This window comes from Littorina saxatilis, linkage group LG7 (genome assembly GCF_037325665.1).
Source record: "Littorina saxatilis isolate snail1 linkage group LG7, US_GU_Lsax_2.0, whole genome shotgun sequence".
Classification (NCBI taxonomy): Eukaryota; Metazoa; Mollusca; class Gastropoda; order Littorinimorpha; family Littorinidae; genus Littorina; species Littorina saxatilis.
In genome coordinates, this window is record NC_090251.1 from 33,184,147 (window position 1) to 33,206,294 (window position 22,148).

Sequence of the window (22,148 nt, forward strand, 5' to 3'; positions counted from 1 at the left end):
ACAGCCTAATTTTGATGTCTTTGGTCATTTTTGCTATTTTCAGATGCCAGTGTATGCTGTGGGAATAACAGAACATGAGACTCCATTCTCATTCGGATCGTCCATCCCACCCCTGACCTTTGCCTGGTCGGTCAACAGTCGGGAGGTGCTGCACCTAGAGTCTGTCTACCACGGGGTCAGTTCCTTTGTTCCATTAAAACATTTCTTGTAGTGCCCCCTCATTTCTCTCTCTCTGTTTCTCTCTATTTCTCTCTCTTTCTGTCCGTCATCTTTGTTAAAACAACATTAATGTTAGATTAAGTTCAAAATAAGTAACAGGAAACCATTAATAGAAAAGAAATTTGGGCACAAACTCAACCAAAAGCTGACATGATCATCTTATCATCTGAAATTTTAACGTGCATGGCTGAGAATTTTCTTTGGTTATCACGCTTATAGCTTAACATTTGGCTGAACTTGGAAGAACGGTTTCATGAGCAAATATTATCATCGTTATCATGCAAGTATTATTTTCATATCACTTCTCAGGGGCTTTTTCTTTGTCTTCGTGTACTCTGGATCACTCTTGTCCGAGTTTTCTCGTCTCTATTTTTTCCTAAGTTGTAACGTAACAAAACTAATGGTTTTTGTTGTTGTTGATATTATACTGCAATTCATCGTAGCTTGTGAAACGATACTCTAGTCTCTAGCCATCATTTTTTAATCGTTTGACGGATTTTGTATGCACAGAAGGGGGTCAAACTGAGTCCACAAGACAGGTTTGCACAGCAAGTGGTTGCCAAGGAAACAGGTCATGTGACAGTGTCGCTAGAGGTGCGGGCCAAAGACGGCAGCAGTCAGCAGATCTCTCGCAGTGCCCTGCGTGATGATATTCAGATACAGGTAAGACTAAGAGAGACAGAGGGTGGGAGGGTTGTGGGGATTTAGTTAAAAACACCTTCCTGATTGTGAAAAACAGTTCAGCTCACCGTCTCAAATCTGGCCATATGTTTACATGGGATAAGACCATCCTTCCACTTGGTCACATACCAAAATGAACAGTCTGGGTGCTCTGTGTGCACAGTGGGAATTGTTTGATGAATTGTGTCAGCAAATGCAACCAGTGGCTTTTTATTCCTTCATTCAAAAAGAAATCCCCACTGTGCTCAGAGAGCACCCGGGCTCTTTATTTTTGGTACAGCAGTCCCTGCAATGTACGGCCCCCGGCGTGAGCGGACACCTGACATGTACGGACACATTTGCTCGGCACGGAGTGTTTTTCTTCTAAATTTGCCCCCCCCTTAAACGGACACCTGCAAAACGTGGACGCGGACACTCATTTTCGGTCCCAACAGCAGGTCATACCTCCAATGTACGGACAGACCATCGTCAAATTTTCACCACAACAAAATCGATAACAGAGCAGTCCGGCTCTTGGTACAAAGATCACAGCCGCAATGGCGTGATGACAGTCACTGATAACTTGAGTGCACGTGTACCCATCAGGAGGGGGGGTAGTTTTAGTCAGGAGTGGAGTACATGCGAAGATGCCAACATGAAACTGCACTGTGCTCTTTATTCTTGTCTGTTGGACGTAAACAACAGAAACCACAGTCGATGAAGGTCCTGAGCGAAAGAGAGTGAAAAACCGGCCACAGTTCTCAGCATCGTGTGTCTGTGTGTAACCTCTTTCATTGTTAAGATACTCTTGTTTCCCCTCAGCCTTGACCAGTGAGTCGGTTGCCTAATCTGTGAACCCTTCAGTTGTCTTGCTTTGTCAAAAGTTACGACACAGTCAACTGGTTTTGCTCTGAGTGAACAGTGCAGCTGGCCTCTCTGGCCACAGCCCCAAACAGTACATGGCTGGAGGGAGTGAGAGAGAGGGAGGGGGGGGGGGGATGGAGGGGTAGCTGGCTAAACTCGGTGGGGTGTCCGGTGTCACTGCATGTCAGCAGGAAGAGCATTGGAGAGAAATAGAGAGGTGTACTCTTCCACACAATTTCCAAGCATCAGTTGTCAAGGCTTGGGGTAGGCATTGGTGAGGGAGAGTGGGAGCTGTGTTATGTACAGTATATTTCCGACTGAAGAGTGAAAAGTCACTGCCATGCCACATGATCGGCATGCAGTCAATAAAGCCAGACAAGAAGAAAATAAATTACATGATTATGACATGCAGCTCTATCTGCTGCTTTTTATTCAAACTGGTTTTCAAGCTTATTCTTGCAAAGCATCTGCACACGCTCCTCTGTGCTGTGTTTGTGTGGCTGCTTTCGTATGTCAGTGCATGGTGAGTGTGTTCACTGCCTTGAGGATTTATTTTATCTCTTCTTTTTAACACTTTTAAGTCATTTTTACAGAACGTTTAAAGAAGTATTAGGAGTTTATTGTTATTGTTTAGTAGCCACAAGAAGTGATTAGCATAGACTCAATCCTGTTGTTTGTGTGTCTCTGTGTGAGTGTATGGGGGAGGGGGTGGTGTGGTCACCCCTCCCGTGACCGGACACCTGCAATGTACGGACAGTTTTGCTATGGCCCAAGGGTGTCCGTTCATGAGAGGGACTGCTGTATGTGACCAAGTAGAGGAATAGCCTTGTCCCATGTAAAAGCTTGACAGATTTGAGATGGCGTTTTCACAAGAAAGAGTGTACCTTTCAATACTGATTCACATTTGTTAAGGTGTCTGTCTTTGTGTCAGTTACTTTTGAAACGTGTGACTTCAATGGACCTTCATGCAGACTTTGTTTCAAAATAAATAATGCAGAATTTTGTTGGGATTTCAGTTTGCTAACACATTTTTTACCTATACGTCTGTGTGGCAGGTGTTTGACAAACTGCAGCTGACCAATCCTCCGACTTGTGATGGTCAGATCAGACTGACCCCCAACACAGAGACTGTCATCAAAACCAACAGGTCTGCCCTGCTTTTGTCGTTTGGATTAGATTTCATGGAAGGAAAAGTCAGTAACTGTGCTACGATTAAGCACATGTGAATGAGTTGCTTGAGTGGTACATAATGTATTATTAAAAATGTCAGATTCAGGTAAGACTAACATAGAGAAAGGGTGGGAGGGTTTATTATTTTATTAAATTAAATACAGATATTTATGAAGATGTCTGTCTTTGTGTCGGTTACTTTTACAAAACCATTGTATATTTTTGAAAAACAGAAAAATATAAATTATTTATAAAGCAGAGAAACTGCCATCGATTCAAAACTTTGGCTTGTTGATCATGTTAACCTTGGCTGACTGAGACTACTTCAGTCACAATGTTTAAGTAGGGAATGAATGATTTGAAACCTGATGAAGACGTCTGTGAACTAACAACTTTTATACCATGATGTTTCTCATTTTTTGATGAAATTTGAAAAAGAATTGATTTTTCTTTATAGAACTGATGCAAGTCAGGATTTATAGATGTGCGTCATATTCATTTTGTTCTTCTTTTTCTACTTCTTCATTCATGGGGTGAAACTCTTATGTTCACTCATGTTTTTGTCGATTTTTACGTGTATGACTGTTTTTACCCCGCCATTCAGGGAGCATATGTTTTGTTCATTCCGCATTGAGTGTGCTGATCGTTCCTATTGTGTGTTTCAGAGATGCCGCAGCCTTCGTGAGTTACTCCGTTGTGAGTCAAAATGGCGACGTACCCACAGTGCGAGTGGGTGAATCGGGCCAGCTTGTGTCGGGTCCCATCCCCGGCAGGGCTGTTGTCCACGTCACGGCGCAGGAAGAGTTTGGAATCAACCAGACCCTCGTCTTTCTGGTCAAGGTCAGTCAGAAGAGACAACGTAGTTGTGTGAATCTCCTTCCAATGTTGTTCCTAGGGCTCGGTCATTGATGCATGCTTTGTTTGATTGGATGCACAGGTCTGATCCCCTGGCCGGTGGATCGTCCGCTAGTTTTTGACAGGATCAAGCAGACAAAGCAGGACATTTAGACCGATACATATTTTCATTTCTGGTCCACCTGACCTTTTGTCCTTTAAGGCTGGGAACAACACTGTCCTTCCATTTGTATAATAATAATAAAAATGAATACTTATGAATCACACCTTCTGACCAGAGTTCACAGCGATGTACGATAGCAAAAACATGCGCGTACACACATACGAGAAAATGATCAGAAAATGTCATATTGGTCAAACAAGGCACATATTTATTGTTACAGGTGAAGCCAGTGTCGTACTTAATGCTGAACCTTGACACCAGCATGAAGACCAGTGGCGCCCTCTTACCTGCTGTGCCAGTAGGGGTCACCTTGCAGTTCTCTGTCAGTTACCATGACGACGTGGGGGAGACGTTCTATGCCACTAACGTGCAGCTGGGCATCAGGTGTAGTAGGTCAGTTCAGTTGTGGTCTGTATGTCCCCTGCTTTTCTGTTGTGTGATTTCATACAGTGGAACCCCCTTTTACGACCTATTGTGGTCTGCCTGTTCCCTGCTTTTCTGTTGTGTGATGTCATATAGTGGGAACCCCTTCTACGACCTATTGTGGTCTGCCTGTTCCCTGCTTTTCTGTTGTGTGATGTTATACAGTGGGACCCCCTTCTACGACCTACTGTGGTCTGCCTGTTCCCTGCTTTTCTGTTGTGTGATGTTATACAGTGGGACCCCCTTCTACGACCTACTGTGGTCTGCCTGTTCCCTGCTTTTCTGTTGTGTGATTTCATACAGTGGGACCCCCTTTTACGACCTACTGTGGTCTGCCTGTTCCCTGCTTTTCTGTTGTGTGATGTCATACAGTGGGACCCCCTTCTACGACCTACTGTGGTCTGTCTGTTCCCTGCTTTTCTGTTGTGTGATGTTATACAGTGGGACCCCCTTCTACGACCTACTGTGGTCTGCCTGTTCCCTGCTTTTCTGTTGTGTGATGTTATACAGTGGGACCCCCTTCTACGACCTACTGTGGTCTGCCTGTTCCCTGCTTTTCTGTTGTGTGATGTTATACAGTGGGACCCCCTTCTACGACCTATTGTGGTCTGCCTGTTCCCTGCTTTTCTGTTGTGTGATGTTATACTGTGGGACCCCCTTCTACGACCTATTGTGGTCTGCCTGTTCCCTGCTTTTCTGTTGTGTGATGTTATACAGTGGAACCCCTTCTACGACCTATTGTGGTCTGCCTGTTCCCTGCTTTTCTGTTGTGTGATGTTATACAGTGGGACCCCCTTCTACGACCTACTGTGGTCTGCCTGTTCCCTGCTTTTCTGTTGTGTGATTTTATACAGTGGAACCCCCTTTTACGACCTTCACAAATCTGAGAAAATGGGGTCTTAGAGAGAGTGAGTCTAAAACTGGAGGTACATTTACAGAGGCTATGAACAGAACATTTGAGAAAGAAGGGTCTCAAAAAGGAGGAAGTCTTTAATTGAAGGGTCTTTAAAGCCCCTCCTTCCACTGTAGCTGTGAAATTCTGGTTTATTTTGTAACTGTGAGATTCTGGTGTCAAGAAATGGTGAAATCCAGCAGCATTATTGTTACTTGTAGAGTTGGTGCTTTGTGATGCAGGTGGGCATTTAAGTGACGTGTCTACGTGTCTATCAGGTATGATCTGCTTCATGTGTCAAACGGGGCCTTTAACAACTCCCTGGTGGTACGAGCAGCAGAGGAGGGTCAAACAACACTCAAGGTAGGTCTGATTACATTGCTTTGTCATGTCATGTGTGCTTTGCCATCTAGCAGTAAAAAGAATTGTCCATACACACAAAAATGCTCATGCAAAACAGGTGTGTACTGGGGAGTTCCAGCGCATGAATGCAGAAGAAGAAAGAATCTATACCTTAACATGTTCTACTTAATGCCTTCCAGGGCAGGATAGAATATTTCATAATGTAAACGATTTCATGTGCAGGTGCTTCAGTACTCAAAGGAGAATGAGTTTTGATAAGATAAGATAAGAATACTTTTCTGTCCATTTTCATTGTACATAAACATGGACATTTGTCTTTTGGCACCATATCGCATTACTCATAACACAAAGACAACAATCAAAAGCATAATCGAACATAAATGCAAATAATGATGTGATTGTTATTAATTGATGATGTGTGTGTTACAGGTGTGGGACAAGAGAAACCCCTGGGTGGCGGACTACATCAGCATACCTGTGTCACCTGCCATCACACCTGCCCACGCTGTGCTGGCACTGGGCTCCACCATGTGTTTCAACACGCCCATCGTCACCACCAGAGGTCAGAAGCAACTGAGAAAAATGCGTGGAAATGGGATGGGGTAAACAGTAACATTCATTGAGTCTCAGGATGCTTAGATTAATTTGATGGCTGTATGCAAAAAGGCACCTGTTTGCTTTTGCCATTACCCTCATTTATAAAGAATTTGTCTTTGAATTTGTCATTTGTCTAACTCTCTGACTCCAGAGGAGATTTCTTCTTCTTCTGCGTTCGTGGGCTGAAACTCCCACGTACACTCGTGTTTTTTGCACGAGGGGAATTTTACGTGTATGACCGTTTTTTACCCCGCCATTTAGGCAGCCATACCCCGTTTTCGGAGGAAGCATGCTGGGTATTTTCGTGTTTCTATAACCCACCGAACTCTGACATGGATTACAGGATCTTTTTCGTGCACACTTGGTCTTGTGCTTGCGTGTACACACAGGGGTGTTCGGACACCGAGGAGAGTCTGCACACAAAGTTGACTCTGAGAAATAAATCTCTCGCCGAACGTGGGGACGAACTCACGCTGACAGCGGCCGACTGGATACAAATCCACCGCGCTACCGACTGAGCTACATCCCCGCCCCCAGAGGAGATTTTATATGGATGGAAATGCTGCATATTTTAGCCACAGGCATAGCATTAACTGAGTAAGGCAAACAGGAATACAAAGGAACCTCTCTCAAATGACCCTCCATTTTAAGACTTCTTGTACTAAATGACCTCATTTTCTCAAACGTTTTCTTCATAGCGTCTATAAAGTTACCTCCATTTTACGACTATCTTTCCTTTAAGAATCAGATTTCAGGTCTTCAAACGGGTACCACTGTACTTGGAATTTTCAACAGAGTTTATACTTCTTCTTCTGCGTTCGTGGGCTGAAACTCCCACGTACACGTGTTTTTTGCACGAGTGGATTTTTACGTGTATGACCGTTTTTACCCCGCCATTTAGGCAGCCATACGCCGTTTTCGGAGGAAGCATGCTGGGTATTTTTGTGTTTCTACAACCCACCGAACTCTGACATGGATTACAGGATCTTTTCCGTGCGCACTCGGTCTTGTGCTTGCGTGTACACACGAAGGGGGATAAGGCACTAGCAGGTCTGCACATAAGTTGACCTGGGAGATCGGAAAAATCTTCACCTTAACCAACCTAGCGCGGCCGGGATTCGAACCCACGACCTTCCGTTTTGGAGGCCGGCGTCTTACCACCAAGCCATTGCGCCTGTCGAGAGTTTATACTGATTTAAACGCTAGCATCCTTTAGACACAAATGCAGTTGATTTGACATTTTTGTGTGTCTTGACTACAGGTGACACAGGTGACTGGCACAGTGAGGGAGGCGCCGTACAGGTAGACACAGAGACAGGTGTGGCGCAGGCCGTGGCAGTGGGACACTCTATTCTCACCTACGCTGTCACCGCCGACATTGTTACAAATACAGAGGTAAGAGTGCTTATGGATCTGATAACCAAAGGGAAGTAAGCGCTCTAAAATGCATACATGTGTAATGGAGTAAGTGAGAGTTATTCGGAACCATTCTCCTGGCACCTGAGAGAATAACAAGCATTGAAATGAACAAGCGACTTTCATCCTCAAAAAAGAGGGCTTATGGGTATATCTTTGTGTCAGAGCTTACTTTGGCCTTCACTTAAACCATATTTGTAAGAAATTTGTAAAAAAGAACATGAAGAGGTGTTTTAAATTTAGAGCATTACTAGGTCTGTCACCATTGGTTAATGATGAACAATTTCCTGTGTGATTAATGGAGTCATTTTCTTTGTACTTTTTTAAGGTAAACTTTCCTTGCAGTAAAATCTAAATCCCCCCTTCCTCTTCACATATCAGTGTTGAAAGAAGAAAAAGATTGGCATACCATTAGGTTCACCTGAGTGTGCTAAACTTAGGACAGTTTGGTCACTGAGACGAGAGGTGAAAAAAAGATTTGCATACCATTGGGTTAGCCTGAGTATGCTAAGCTTTGGTGGAGAGACGAGCGGTCACTGACATTTGTTAATGTGATATAATGACAAGTGTTTCTGGTTGCTGTCAGGTCACTGTGATTCCCGTGGAGCAGATTAAAGTGAAACATACCGTGAAACACCTGACCACCAACCCTGATGCCACCTCTCCCTTCATCTCTGTCGTCTTCACGGCGCCATCAGCCATCAAAGGTAAGGCCACTTCTTTCGCTCATTTCTCTCTTAGTTTTTTCTTACCTAAATTTCTTCTCTGTTTGCGCTTTATTTCTGGTTGATAGTGGGCTGAGAAAGTTGCACCTTTTTTGATAGTAGTGTAAATACAGTGGAACCCCCTTTTAAGACATCAACAAATCTGAGAAAACCAGGTTTTAAAAAGGAGGAAGTCTTAAAATGGCGGTAAATTTACAGAGGTTATGATCAAAAAGTCTGAAAAAAACAGGGTCTTAAAATGGGGGTAAATTTACACAGGTTATGATCAAAAAGTCTGAAAAAACAGGGTCTTAAAATGGGGGTAAATTTACACAGGTTATGATCAAAAAGTCTGAAAAAACAGTCTTAAAATGGGGGTAAATTTACACAGGTTATGATCAAAAAGTCTGAAAAAACAGTCTTAAAATCAGGGTAAATTTACACAGGTTATGATCAAAAAGTCTGAAAAAACAGGGTCTTAAAATGGGGGTAAATTTACACAGGTTATGATAAAAAAATCTGAAAAAACAGAGTCTTAAAATGGGGGTAAGTTTACACAGGTTATGATCAAAAAGTCTGAAAAAACAGGGTCTTAAAATGGGGGTAAATTTACACAGGTTATGATCAAAAAGTCTGAAAAAACAGGGTCTTAAAATGGGGGTAAATTTACACAGGTTATGATCAAAAAGTCTGAAAAAACAGGGTCTTAAAATGGGGGAAGTCTTTAAAGGGGGGTTCTACTGTAGTGTGTTTGCACTTTAAGTAGATTCAAGAACAATCTAGGATGTGGTAACTAGTCCCTGTTGGAACGTTGCAAACACTTCTGTTATCTTTCAAGGACCTTTTTTCTAATGTTGGTGCTGTAAGTCTAGTCAATTGGCTTATTGTAATTTTCCATTAGCACATGGAGAAATTCAAGCTTATTTGTGGCAATATCTATCATTGATACACACTTTCATTTTTTGTTGCTTTCGGTATAGCTTTGACATCTTAGTTTGGTGCAACTTTTGCAGGCAATAATTGGAGCCCTTCAACAGAGGAGAAGAAACTGGAATACATGTCTCCAATCATACCGTTCACATGTGACCTACATCTGACCAATCACCAAGCTGAAACTAGCGTGGCAGACATCTTTGTTGCACATGCAAAGTTTGATCCATCGTCAGGTACGTCAGCTTGTGGTGGGCTTTTAAAATCTTGTTCCATCTTCTTCGTTCATGGGCTGAAACTCACAGGTTCACTCATGTTTGTGCACGAGTGGGTTTTTACGTGTATGACCGTTTTAACCCCGGCATTCAGGCAGACATACGCCGCTTTCGGGGGAATTGAAATCTTGTAAAATGTGTGGGTTTTTTTTTCTTGGTCTTGTATTTGTCAAGTTATTAAAATCACATGAAAGGTTTGTCACTTTATTGGTGACTCGCCTTGTCCGTTTCGGGAAAAAAATACTGCCAACATTCTTGTGGAGGTTGGGATACTTGTTCCGATTTTCAACAGAGGTTACCAGGGTGGGGTTGTTGGGCAGAGAAGAGTCAGCATGAGGTTCATTTCATTCCATTTCAATTTATTTACTCGATTATCTCAATACTGGAAAATTCGGGTCGTTTCCTCCCAGTGGAAAGCTAGCAGCAACAGAGTCGCGCTACCCAGGTGTGTGCGTGTTTAGGTGTAATCAGCCACCTGCACTTATGGCAGAATGACCGAGGTCTTTTACACCCCACTGTCATGAGACTGGGGTGGGACATGGATACTGTCTCTGAGTCTGCACAAAAAGTTGACCCGTGTTCGTCCCTGCCGGGATTCGAACCTGTGACTTGATCACAAGTCCAGTGCTCTAGCAACTGAGCTACCCGACCCCCGAGTTGTCATCTTGAAAAATAGAAAAATGATTGTCAAACAGCTGCACCTTGTTCGGTTGGTTTTGGAGGCCACATCAGTGCAACATTCCTGATGTGTTCATATTGTTATGATATAAGAATCATATCAGTTAGTACATTTATTGTAAATGTGAACAATGTTGTAGTGTCCGTTTTGTCTTCATGTTGGTGCGCCACCAATGTAATTTCTCAGATTTGAGATAATCAAGTTAAATTGATTTGATTTGCTACAGGTGAACATGGGTGCTGGATACAGTCGGTGGCATCCCCTCACACTCTGCAGTCAGTGGCCACGCTCCAGTCAGGCGTGGAGCTTCAGATCACTCTGCCGGGGATGGCCGGGCAGCATGAAGTTCAGTCAGACGTGGCCAGTTTAGATTTGCTGCCAGCATTCCATGTGTACAACGCCGAGCTTCACCTTACCACAATGTCACCCCTGGGGTCAATTCGTGTTGCCACGGTGACCAGGGTCATGGAGCACATCCAGGTAGCTATGGCAACGTTGCTTTTGTGTTTGTTTTTTCATCTTTCATTTTGTTGCGGGTTGAATGGGATGTGATCAATGCTTCAGGCTGAGTCCTTCTTCTTCTTATGCGTTCGTGGGCTGAAACTCCCATGTACACTCGTGTTTTTTGCACGAGTGGAATTTTACGTGTATGACCGTTTTTTACCCCGCCTGTTAGGCAGCCATACGCCGCTTTCGGAGGAAGCATGCAGGGTATTTTTGTGTTTCTATAACCCACCGAACTCTGACATGGATTACAGGATCTTTTTCGTGCGCACTTGGTCTTGTGCTTGTGTGTACACACGGGGGTGTTCGGACACCGGGGAGAGTCTGCACACAAAGTTGACTCTGAGAAATAAATCTCTCGCCGAACGTGGGGACGAACTCACGCTGACAGCGGTCAACTGGATACAAATCCAGCGCGCTATCGACTGAGCTACATCCCAGCCCCAGGCTGAGTTCAAGTAGACGCTTACTTTTCTACCGAATGATCTGTTCTTGTAACCATATTGACTAAAAACTCATGGAGCACAAAATAACCATGGCAATGCCCTGCAGCTTCACTTCCCTTCTTTATGGTAGATTCACATGAAGATACTTGGTTTAAGCGTGTTTTTATTAATTTTCTTGTATACACGTTTTAAACAGTAACAACATTAAGAACGTTAACAAGCAGACTGCTTATGGACACGTTCTAAAACTGATAATCAATCAATAATGAAGATACTTCTGCAACAGTTTCCCACAGCACAGGCTCTGTCCACCTTTTTTCTGTTTTGTTGTTCTTGTTGACCCTATTCAGGGCAAGGGCTGGATTAAAAAAAAAAAGCATGCATTACTTGCTCTTACCCTTGTTAATAAATATTTTGTCTTGTCTCATTTTGTCTTGTCTTATCTTGTCTTTCTTTCTTCCTTTTGACCTATTGGGACATGCTGTTCCTTCCAGATGCTCTTTAAATCTGAAGCCAGTCTCTTTGCTTTTGTGGTCGATGAGAATAGCTGTATGTCTGATGCATCTATGTTCATGATACAGATTCTTCATTTCTGAATTTGTCTACAGGCAACACTGGAAACAGTGCTCATTGGCGACTGCTTTGCTTCGTTAATGGTCATCATCTATCCTTCTTCTTCTTCAGTGTTCCTCAGTTATGTGATCATCCATTCAAAATTGTTATTTCCCTGTTCAGGTGACAGCCAGTGATCCTACCCTAGTGGAAGTGCTCACCCCAGAGATTGACCCCCAGAGCGGTGCAGTGGTTTTGTACCCTGTGCGTCTCAAGGACTCGCTGACCTTGTGGGAACGAGAGAACCTTGACCTTCACCTTGAACTTAGCAACCAGCGTACAGGGCAGAAACATCGCATCCCTGTCTATATCAAACTGTTCGGGCAGAAGCCTGATGTACCACGTGAGTTCTTCACACTTGTATCAGTTGTATGTCACAAATGAACAGGCTGGGAATACTGTGGTCCTATCGGTAACAAAAGTGCTTCAGGATTGTCATGCCATAGAAGGGATGCTTGCATAGATGGTGTGCATTTTGAGAACAGTAAAGAGTATTGTAATGACAATTATGACACCTTTCTGGTACAGGTGTTTAGGCCATTTAACTGACATCAAGTTCGATGAGTCTTTCAGCAGACACTCGCAAAGAAAAAGTTACACCTTATAACTTTGTACAGTGATATCAATCTCTGCCGACTTGAGGACACCTTTATACAATTGACTCCATTTGTAGTCTGTTAAAGGCACAGTGTGGCTCACCGTCTCAAATCTGGACAGGCTTTTACATGGGATAAGACCATCCAGTATTGGCGTTAACCGGTAATTACCGGTATTTTACCGGTTGAAATGAGAAAATACCGGAAAATAATTGGCTGCCGGTATAACCTACCGGTTGATTTTTAGAACTACCGTTTTTTTCGCTGGTAAAACAACAAAAGCAGTACTCTGAGTTGGACTCTTACTGGTTCCAATGACCAGCCTACCTTTTGTTTCTGGACTGTTTTCATCATAAAAGTTTGTGTACCAGTTTAAAAAAATATTAGCGCCATCACTGGACCATCCCTCCACTTGGACATTTACCAAAAACCAAGACTGCTTGCTGTGGTGAAGTGGATTTTTTGTTAGTGAATTAATTTTATAAAATTTCGTCATCCAAATTAAGTTAAATTAAGTTATGTTTCTTCAGATATATCTTTTATTTACATTGCCTGCACTGAACGCACATGACTTGAGTTTATGTCCGTTCACCCACAGGTCACTACAGACACGACGTAGGCTGGAGCTACCTGATTCGGTCCACCCTGAACAACTACCAGTCCTGGTTTGTGCTGCTCATCATCATCCTCGCCACTGGAGCTGCAGTGCTTGTTGGTCAGTCCCCCTTCCTCGTTTCATTGGTTTGGTCAATTGTGTTATTACACCCCCGGTATAGGGGTGTGTATAGGATTCGGTCGATGTGTTTGTTTGTTTGTTTGTTTGTGTGTTTGTGTTCGCATATAGATCTCAAGAATGAACGGACCGATCGTCACCAAACTTGGTGAACAGGTTCTATACATTCCTGAGACGGTCCTTACAAAAATTGGGACCAGTCAAACACACGGTTAGGGAGTTATTGGTGGATTAAGATTCTACAAGGACTTATAGAGGGACATATTAATGGTCAAAGGGAAATAACCTTCTCAGTTGGTGGCAGTGAGAATGGTAAGGACGGGGGTGTTTTTCCTACCTCGGAGGAATTTCTTGTCTTCTTCTTCTTTTGCGTTTGTGGGCTGAAACTCCCACGTACAATCGTGTTTTTGCACGAGTGGGTTTTTACGTGTATGACCGTTTTTACCCCGCCTGTTAGGCAGCCATATGCCGCTTTCGGAGGAAGCATGCTGGGTATTTTCGTGTTTCTATAACCCACCGAACTCTGACATGGATTACAGGATCTTTTCCGTGCGCACTTGATCTTGTGCTTGCGTGTACACACGAAGGGGGATAAGGCACTGGCAGGTCTGCACATAAGTTGACCTGGAAGATCAGAAAAATCTCTACCTTAACCCACGAGGCAGGGACGGGATTGGAACCCACGACCTTCCGCTTTGGAGGCCGACATCTTACCAACAAGCCATTGCGCCTGTCGTCCATTGTGTTTTAAGGATAAAGATAAGGCAAAAAAAAAAAGGTCTGTTTACGGTAACCCGACCGACCCTATTTTTTTCGCGCGACCCTAGACTTTTTTTTTTGCATTTGGGGGGGGGGGAAAAAAATCTTTTGGTTTTTTTTGCAAAATAACGTAAAAATATGGTTTTTTGGAAAAAAAAAAAAAAAAAAAAAAAATCCCGACCTACCGACCCTATTTTTTTGGCCTATGTTACCGTAAACAGACCTTTTTTTTTTTTTGCCTAAGATTTTATATAGTCCTGTGAGGTGACCTTCATGAAAATGTGTGCTGCTTTCTCACTGGGGAAAGCGAGCTGCCATACAGCAGCACTTCCCATTGTTTTTCTTTTTCCTGCAAGCGTGTATTCATGGTTCCAAACCCCGAGACTTTCGATGTTAACTAGGGTTCTTTATCATGCGCACGAGTGCACATGGGGGGTGTTCGGACACTGAGGAGAGACTGCGCAAAGTTACTTCCCTTTGGCAAAATTCACACTGTTTATTTGGCAAGTTTTTTTACAGTGTTGTTTGAAAAGAAGGCCCTCAATACACTTAATGTCTTACAGAAAACAAAGAGTAATTTCTCTGCAAACTTGGTAACAATTCAGAGAAAAAATTGAGAATTCCCACAACATTGGGATTGAACCCACGCCAATAGTGACAACTGGTCTTGAAGTCAGCGCCGCTACCGACCTGCTATTTCCCCTGCCCGTGAATAAAATGGAGCTGTCATCTGATCTTTAGGAAGATTGAAAAGGGTGCGAAGAACAATGAAATGAATGAATCAGTGTTTAAGATAACTGTTTGTGTTCGTTACAGTCAGTAACCGTGGAAGTGAGCTCTAATCTAAAATGAATGCACACACAGAAGTACTGTACCATCTTATGTTTTTCGTGCAGGCTATCACGCCATTTTGGGTCCTCGCTACAAGGCTTCAGCAACGCCCAACGTGTTCCAGAACCAGAGCTCCACCTCCACCCCTCCTCCTGCCAGTCCTCACGCCTTCCTGCACCCCACCTCCCCAGGTAACAGACAGCAAGAGAGAGAGTGTGTGTCTGTCTGTCTCTGCCATGCGCACTTTTAAACAAAATGCAAGAATAATCTAGTTCATTTTGGTTCGATGCGCCAACATTGGTAAAAAGTCAATCGTTTCTTTTTCGTCTTCGTTCGCTTTACGTGAACCTATGCTTCCTGTTGTCTTTCGGTGACAATATTCATTATCAGCAAGCAGTGCCCGGGCTGTCATATTCAACAAAATTATCAAATGTGAGATGTTGTGTTTCAGTCTTGTTTTTCGTAATTGTGTGTTGTGTTTTGCTTCCAATCAGACTGCTCTTTTATTAGATTGAAATATTTTACAGTTACTTCATTATGATTTATATTACGACGACTTAAGCTATATTTTGCCAAAAGAACTCATGCTGTTGTGGTAAATGTATGTGGTTTAACCCTTTTTGACTCACATGCGAAGCAAAAGTGAGTCTATGTACTCACCCGAGTCGTCCGTCCGGAAAACTTTAACGTTGGATATTTCTTGGACACTATTCAGTCTATCAGTACCAAATTTGGCAAGATGGTGTATCATGACAAGGCCCCAAAAAACATACATAGCATCTTGACCTTGCTTCAAGGTCAAGGTCGCAGGGGCCATAAATGTTGTCTAAAAAACACCTATTTTTCACATTTTTCCCATTTTCTCTGAAGTTTTTGAGATTGAATACCTCACCTATATATGATATATAGGGAAAAGTAAGCCCCATCTTTTGATACCAGTTTGGTTTACCTTGCTTCAAGGTCAAGGTCACAGGAGCTCTTCAAAGTTGGATTGTATACATATTTTGAAGTGACCTTGACCCTGAACTATGGAAGATAACTGTTTCAAACTTAAAAATTATGTGGGGCACATGTTATGCTTTCATCATGAGACACATTTGGTCACATATGATCAAGGTCAAGGTCACTTTGACCCTTATGAAATGTGACCAAAATAAGGTAGTGAACCACTAAAAGTGACCATATCTCATGGTAGAAAGAGCCAATAAGCACCATTGTACTTCCTGTGTCTTGAATTAACAGCTTTGTGTTGCATGACCTTGGATGACCTTGACCTTGGGTCAAGGTCACATGTATTTTGGTAGGAAAAATGTGTAAAGCAGTTCTTAGTGTATGATGTCATTGCTAGGTTTGGTTATTTGACCTTGACCCTGAAGGTCAAGGTCATGTAAAGGTCAAGGTCAAGCATGTGAGTCGTATGGGCTTTGCCCTTCTTGTTTGTATGTGCATGCATCCGTGTGCGTGTGCATGCCTGAGCGATACAGAGACAGGAGTGATGGTGGGGGCTTGGAGTGTGTTGATGAATAGTTTTAGGTCACTAGTTTACATTGTTACATGAGTTGTTTCTGTACAAGGCTAGTGAACAGCAATTTCAGCATGTTGGGGCTTCATTTTTTTGGCTCAATATCATGATGAAACCGGTGCATGTAGTTTTATTTTTAGATTTGAAGAACTTGTATCACCATTTCTTTTTTTTTTCTTTTTTGCAGGTTCACCTCGGGGCAGTCTTTCACCAGCATCCCCTCGCCTGTGGTCTGTCAACTACAACCAGCAAGACCCCAGTTTAACACCCTACAAGCGATCCCCCTACGCCTCTTTTACAAAATCCTAGTCGCACAAAAACTCACGTCTCTATTTTCTATATGATGACCAAGATGCCAAATGTCTCTACTACTAAGTTCTTACTTCAAATGACATTCTCATATAACTTTTCAGGATTCCAGTTACCAAAGATGTTGTGAAGCTTCCATACCTTGAAATGATTTCCATCTGTGGTGGTGAGGATTTTAATCCTTTCTGTGAAGGGAGACAATGAAGACAGCATTGTATTACAGTGAATTGCAGTACACTTTGTTGACCTCAGCGGTGAATGTCTTTACGTACATACAGCATCACATAGGTGGTGGGTTCAAGTGCTAGTCTTTCGGATGAGACGAAAAACCGAGGTCCCTTCGTGTACACTACATTGGGGTGTGCACGTTAAAGATCCCACGATTGACAAAAGGGTCTTTCCTGGCAAAATTGTATAGGCATAGATAAAAATGTCCATCAAATACCCGTGGGACTTGGAATAAAGTAAAAAAAAATCCATCTCACACGGCATTAAGTCTCAGGAAACATGAATACACGCATGCAGGAAAAAAAAATATGGGTAGCGCCGTATGTATGGCAGCTCGCTTTCCCCGGGGAGAAAGCAGCCCAAATTTCCATGAGGGTAACCTCACTGGACTGTAAATCTTATCCAATCCAATCCAATCCAATCCAATCATTATGAGTATTGTAAGACATAGGGAACAATAGGTTCAGTTTGAGGTTTGTGTGCGCAGAATTTGCATCAAAGAACATTAACAGCATAGGATTCTTTTTTTCAGTTCTTCCATCACGTTTCCACTTTGAATATCAAAATTGATGATATTACCAAGCATTATTGACTGTACCACCGAAATAAAGTACACTTCATCATGACAGCATTGAAGTGGATGGCAAAATCTGATATTATTGAGCGACATGCACGACAAAAAGGCAGTCAACGTGGTGCATGGTGAATAAGTCGCCACAGATTCAAATGCAGGGATGTCGCTGCAATTTATTTTGTTAAACAAATTCGCTAAAATGGCAATAACAGTTGCAGTTATTTTTTTTCTTTGAGGCAGTCCGTGGCATAACCCTTCCGCTGCCTAAAAAAAAAAATGTGGCAGATCTGCCAAAATGATGGCAAATTTGCAGCGCTTTTGCCGACTGTCGATGCCGATCAACATCTCTCAAATGTGATCTTGTGCGTTCGGGTTATATGTGGAGTGTACCTGTGCGACTGATTTTCATTCTCTGAGGAGAGATTGTTGCAGCATATTTTAGTGAAAGGGTACTTTTTGGATGTGAATGTTATGTATTTGTCTTCGGCCGCTTCCTTGGTTTACGTGAAAAGACGGAGGGAAAGAGTGAGGATTAGAGAGAGAGAGAGAGATATTCTGTTACTGCTCATGATGGTCGGTGAAGCGGTTAATGAGAGAGAGAGATTGAGGCCTGATGTTCAGTTGGTTGCAAGAGAGTGAGAAAGGATGATGATAATAGAGAGGGAGATGTCATTGCAAAAGTTTTGACCTGGGTGCTTTTTTGTTGTGGCATATTCCTTTTGTTTTTTTGTAAAATATACTTTTCATATGTGAAAGTTATACTAGTGTGAATGTCATCACCTAATTTGCTGATTTCACATTTTCATTACCATTGTCTCATTTTACACATGGTTGCCTTGGTCATTGAATTTGCTTCAAAGGATGCGAGTGATTTTTGATATTTTGAATGAGAAAAGGGTTACATTTTTGCGGTTATGCTCACTGCCTTTATTGTTGTTCCAATGTTCCTTGTTTTTGATATTGTCTGTACAAGATTCCAACTTTTTAAAATTTATAAGTGTATACCTTTGAAGTCTGCGACTTCCCATTGTTCTCTTTGTGAACTTTTTCATATGTTGAACTTTCTCACTGATAACAGTGATAATTTATTTCATGAAAATATATGAGCCTCAAAGATAAGGGTAAAATTAAATGACTTTTGTTATTTCTGTTGCACTACAGAGCAATTGTTCTACCTGGCGACAGAAATACTTTGGGGGGGGGGGGGGGGGGGGGGGGGGGGGATAGATTATGTTTAGATTAACAAGTTGTGTGATAAACCATCACACAGTGTATTTCTTTGAAAGTTGATTTTGTTGCACAGGGATTTGCCCTTACTTACATTGAGATTAAACAATACAAGCCAAAGCAGGGGTCTGTCCAGTTTTTTGGTTATTCTCTTGCCTAATTAAATCATGTGTATATTGAAAGGTTCCGTAGGGGATGATATATTTTTTTCCTCGAACTGTTGCCCCCCCCGTCTTCTTTTTTTCGTTTGTTAATAACTTGTGTTGATGTTTATGGTGAAAAACACAAGCATAAGAAGCAATGCTGTACATTGTGTGTGTGTCTTATGATTGTGCGTCTCATTTGTCCGAATTACAGAAGTTTGGGTTACTTTTCTTTCATTAGACTGATGTTGCTTTACCTTGTGTGTATGTGCATACACAATTAGTACGTGGACTAGTTTGTGACCGGTTCAATAAAGCAAGTATTCTTATAGAAACACTGATGATTTATACAACAGACAACTGGCAGCATCATGTGCAGTCTTATTCTCCACTGATTTTGTTTTAAATTATAAATAACTAATAGTGTATCGTTTTGGACAACTTTTGATAATGTCATTTTTTTGGCTAAAAAACAAAAAAAGTTAAAAAGGAACAAGAAAAAAATACATTTGAAAATAACCTGGGGCTCATCAACTTTACACCCACAGTCACAGCGTGAAAATATAGTGTAGTCAACAACAGAATACAAAATTGGGAAGCTTATGACGGGCGCTGTGGCGGGGTGGTAAGACGTCGGCCTCTTAATCGGAAGGTCGAGGGTTCGAATCCCGGCCGCGGCCGCCTGGTGGGTTAAGTGTGGAGATTTTTCCGATCTCCCAGGTCAACTTATGTGCAGACCTGCTAGTGGCTTATCCCCCTTCGTGTGTACACGCAAGCACAAGACCAAGTGCGCACGGAAAAGATCCTGTAATCCATGTCAGAGTTCGGTGGGTTATAGAAACACGAAAATATCCAGCATGCTTCCTCTGAAAACGGCGTATGGCTGCCTAAATGGCGGGGTAAAAACGGTCATGCACGTAAAATTCCACTCGTGCAGAAACACGAGTGTACGTGGGAGTCTAAGCCCATGAACGAAGAAGAAGAAGAAGAAGGGAAACTTATGGGTGGCTTTAGTCCTGTCAGAATAGTGTACAGAATGCATTATCAGCAATGCTGTAGTGTATGGTCACTTTATATGGATTTATCGACTTTATGATCTCACGCTTTTGTTGTGTGTGGTTTTTTCTCTGTTCAAACATATTGACTTTTGTTGGAAGTTTAACTGTGAGTGTGTCTTTTGTTGTATTCTCAAAATTTTCTCTGATATTTTACCAAGTACCCCCCACGGGTTAGGGGGAGTCCCATATTGGTTGGGACGAGAAAGAATTTACCCGATGCTACCCAGCATGTCGTAAGAGGCGACTAACGGTTCTGTTTCTCCTCCTACCCTTGTTAAGTGTTTCTTGTATAGAATATAGTCAATGTTTGTAAAGATTTTAGTCAAGCAGTATGTAAGAAATGTTAAGTCCTTTGTACTGAAAACTTGCATTCTCCCAGTAAGGTCATATATTGTACTACGTTGCAAGCCCCTGGAGCAATTTTTTGAACAAGAAACACTTAACAAGTGGCTCTATCCCATCTCCCCCTTTCCCCTATCCCATCTCCCCGCTTTCCACGTCGCGATATAACCTTGAATGGTTGAAAACGACGTTAAACACCAAATAAAGAAAGAGAAAGAAAGAATTTTACCAAGTTTGCAAAGAAATTACTCTTTGTTTTCTGTTAGACATTATGCGTATTGAGGTCCTTCTTTTCAATTCAAGATTTTCTTTCAACAACGCTGTAAGAAACTTGACAAATAAACCGTGCGAACTTTGCAAAAGTGAAGAAGGATGCAGACAAAAATGTTTTGCAGTCTGGTTTTTGTTACAGTTGGAACTGACGGTTATATTTTGTGTGTATAATTGAAGTTGTCTTGTTCTGAACTGACCATTTTGTGTTCTTTTTTTACTCCCAAGTATTTATAAATGTGTTTAGAATTGTCCATGATTTGTGTGACATAGTTTATGGAAAAATTATGATGAATTGATAATAATTTTGAGAACAAAGAAAAGTTTTTTTCAAAGTATGTTTCAGGTGAACGAATGTTTTTTTTTCTTTTCAGGAGTATATGACATGCATTTGTTTTACAGTTTACATTATATGTGGAAAAATCCAAGTGCCTGGTAACTATTTTCTTTTGTTTTGCAAGCGTTTGTGTGTGTGTGTGTGTAAAAGAGGAAAAAATAGATTTATCAAAGATACATGCATACACCTTGTGCTTCATTTTAACAGTGTTTATTCTCTTCCAAAAAATCAATGAACAGACTCTGCTGAAGGCACGCATAGGAAAGAAGTCAATTACAAAGTATGGACAAAAATGACAAGTTTTAAACAATGCAGTATGCATGGCTAACACCTTTCCAGTTCTCGCCGGAAATCCGTTTATTTTTTAACTTTTAAAACCGCAAAATCTTTTTTTTTTTAGTTTGGATGGTTGATGGTGGCAAAATGTGTATTATTTTATCATTTATTAACCTTCATTTTGATACCAGGAGAGGCTGTTCTTTGTCCCTACAAGATAATAAAAAAAAAGCCTCAGCTTCTGGGGGAGAGCCACCGTAGACCCTGGCCTTTCTGTTTTTTCACTATGTTTTGGTGTTATAGCCCTGAGAAAGTTTCAGCAATAATACGCCCTTTCACTTGCTATGAATACATATCTGCCACTGATTGAATACTTGGTTTTACAACCAGCAGTAGACTGACTCTTGAGTCCTTCCAGAGAAATAAAAGTACATGTATCTCAAAGCATGGGTGGGACTGAAAAATGTCAAGATTCCTGAAAGAGAGAACAAAAACAAGTCGCGTAAGGCGAAAATACAACATTTAGTCAAGCTCAGTCGAACTCACGGAATGAAACTGAACGCATTGCATTTTTTCCGCAAGACCGTACACTCGTAGCATCGTCTGTCCACCGCTCGTGGCAAAGGCAGTGAAATTAACAATCCAGAAAAGCGCGGTAGCGGTTGCGCTGAGGAGGATAGCACGCTTTTCTATATCTCTATTCTCTTTAACTCTCTGGGCGTGTTTTTAATCCAAACATATCATATATATATGTTTTTGGAATCAGGAACGGACAAGGAATAAGATGAAATTGTTTTTAAATCGATTTCGGAAATTTAATTTGAATCATAATTTTTATATTTTTAATTTTCAGAGCTTGTTTTTAATCCGAATATAACATATTTATATGTTTTTGGAATCAGAAAATGATGAAGAATACGATAAACGTAATTTTGGATCGTTTTATAAAACAATAATATTTAATGACAATTTTCAGATTTTTAATGACCAAAGTCATTAATTAAATTTTAAGCCTCCAAGCTGAAATGCAATACCAAAGTTCGGCCTTCGTCGAAGATTGCTTGGCCAAAATTTCAATCAATTTGATTGAAAAATGAGGGTGTGACAGTGCCGCCTCAACCTTTACAAAATGCCGGATATGACGTCATCAAAGACATTTATCAAAAAAATG

General features: G+C 41.8%; 2 protein-coding genes across 3 annotated transcripts in view; one reads left to right on the forward strand and one right to left on the reverse strand.

Moving 5' to 3' along the window:
• The window catches only part of LOC138971224 (nuclear pore membrane glycoprotein 210-like), a 69,060-nt gene extending 48,273 nt beyond the window's left edge, over window positions 1-20,787 (forward strand). Inside the window, exons 31-45 of the mRNA XM_070343906.1 lie at window positions 44-175; window positions 730-882; window positions 2,799-2,890; window positions 3,579-3,753; window positions 4,152-4,324; window positions 5,525-5,609; window positions 6,039-6,171; window positions 7,468-7,601; window positions 8,209-8,329; window positions 9,340-9,492; window positions 10,437-10,690; window positions 11,896-12,115; window positions 12,967-13,083; window positions 14,757-14,882; window positions 16,401-20,787. Of these exons, the coding sequence (XP_070200007.1) occupies window positions 44-175; window positions 730-882; window positions 2,799-2,890; window positions 3,579-3,753; window positions 4,152-4,324; window positions 5,525-5,609; window positions 6,039-6,171; window positions 7,468-7,601; window positions 8,209-8,329; window positions 9,340-9,492; window positions 10,437-10,690; window positions 11,896-12,115; window positions 12,967-13,083; window positions 14,757-14,882; window positions 16,401-16,522 (2,190 nt within the window). The 3' untranslated portion in view covers window positions 16,523-20,787. The remainder of the gene's footprint in view (window positions 1-43; window positions 176-729; window positions 883-2,798; window positions 2,891-3,578; window positions 3,754-4,151; window positions 4,325-5,524; window positions 5,610-6,038; window positions 6,172-7,467; window positions 7,602-8,208; window positions 8,330-9,339; window positions 9,493-10,436; window positions 10,691-11,895; window positions 12,116-12,966; window positions 13,084-14,756; window positions 14,883-16,400) is intronic.
• Window positions 20,788-20,901: 114 nt separating this feature from the next.
• Window positions 20,902-22,148, reverse strand: part of LOC138971225 (A disintegrin and metalloproteinase with thrombospondin motifs 7-like) — a 19,794-nt gene continuing 18,547 nt past the window's right edge. The window contains exon 15 of one of the 2 annotated variants that reach the window (XM_070343908.1): window positions 20,902-21,452. In XM_070343908.1, coding sequence (XP_070200009.1) covers window positions 21,444-21,452 — 9 coding nt within the window. In that variant the 3' untranslated portion in view covers window positions 20,902-21,443. The other variant, XM_070343907.1, reaches the window with a different exon arrangement.